The 1,177-nt window shown below is 34.7% G+C and overlaps 1 protein-coding gene across 1 annotated transcript in view; it reads right to left on the bottom strand.

Annotated features, from left to right (window-relative positions):
• The window catches only part of LOC118328570 (monoacylglycerol lipase abhd6-A-like), a 7,201-nt gene that overhangs the window by 5,072 nt on the left and 952 nt on the right, over nucleotides 1–1,177 (bottom strand). The window contains exon 2 of the mRNA XM_035662342.1: nucleotides 574–691. Coding sequence (XP_035518235.1) covers nucleotides 574–677 — 104 coding nt within the window. The 5' untranslated portion in view covers nucleotides 678–691. The remainder of the gene's footprint in view (nucleotides 1–573; nucleotides 692–1,177) is intronic.

The raw sequence follows: 1,177 nt of genomic DNA on the forward strand, positions 1-1,177 counted from the left end.
TTGTAAATATTTAAATAGTTTGTTGGACCTCCTCCCTCCTGTCTGATGTCCTTGTAGCGAGTTTGTGATTATTTGGCTGAATAATAATAATAATGTTTAAAGTGTGTGTACATTTCCATCCCTGAATATCGATCAGAAACAGGTTTGAATTTCCAATATTTATTTATTAAATTTATTGATTAAAAAACTGTTAGAAAGAAACAGTAGCTGAAAACTGACCAATAGGATGATTTGGATGTTTTATTCTGATATAAGTGGAAGGAACAACTAGCAGAACTTCAGTGGCAGACCAAAGTGAATCAATGCAGTGATGTAAAATACTAAAACAAAGTTATTAAACTATATTTATTATGTAGAATGAAAAATCAGTTCAACAATGGCTGTTAAGTTGTTGGACACTGAAGAAAAAAAGTTCATTTCGAGCTCAGTAAATGTAAGAAAATCTGGTGATAATAATAATAATAAAAATAAGATAAATAATAACAGAAAACTGGAAAAGTGAATTTGATATATTGAAATATAAACTGATATTAACAGCGTGTTGTTTTAGTTTGAGGGTGTTTGTGTCTTTACCAGTTGTAGGCTTTCAGGAGCGTTCCAGGCCAGAAGAGGAAGGAGGTGATGAAGGCGAGGACGGGAACAACCAGAATACCTCCAGATAACATTATGAGCTCCATCGCTGCTCACTCCTGTAAGAACATAAAAAACACACAAACGGACGTCGTCATTTGCTCTCAGCTCAGTTTCTGCATCGTGGATCTCCACTCAGTGTCCCATCAGCCCCTGCTGCTCATATTATATTCAGTTTGTGCCAATAAATCCTCCTAAATGTTACACACTGGACCTTTAAAGTGTGCGGTTATTCAATTATAGAGCCTCTATGTGTCCTTATAAAATATATATATATGTAATAATACTGGCTAACTTCAGTCCATTACCTACTAGCAAAAAACAGAATCATAATTTTGATTAATATCTGACAAAAAGAGATCGCCATGTGTCACTCAAGAGTGAGTTTAAGTGAACTTTAAAGTTTTTAACAGAGTACAATCTGGAGGTGTGGGGGTTGAAATATGTAGGTGTTTGCTCAGCAGGGAGGGTCTCATGCAAAGCTGCTATCATGTTGCATTATGGGAAATGTAAGATTGGTGTTTTTAAACCTATACTAAAAAGTAAA

Source organism: Morone saxatilis, unplaced genomic scaffold (genome assembly GCF_004916995.1).
Source record: "Morone saxatilis isolate NCDOM2014 unplaced genomic scaffold, NCSU_SB_2.0 Contig18, whole genome shotgun sequence".
Lineage (NCBI taxonomy): Eukaryota > Metazoa > Chordata > Actinopteri > Moronidae > Morone > Morone saxatilis.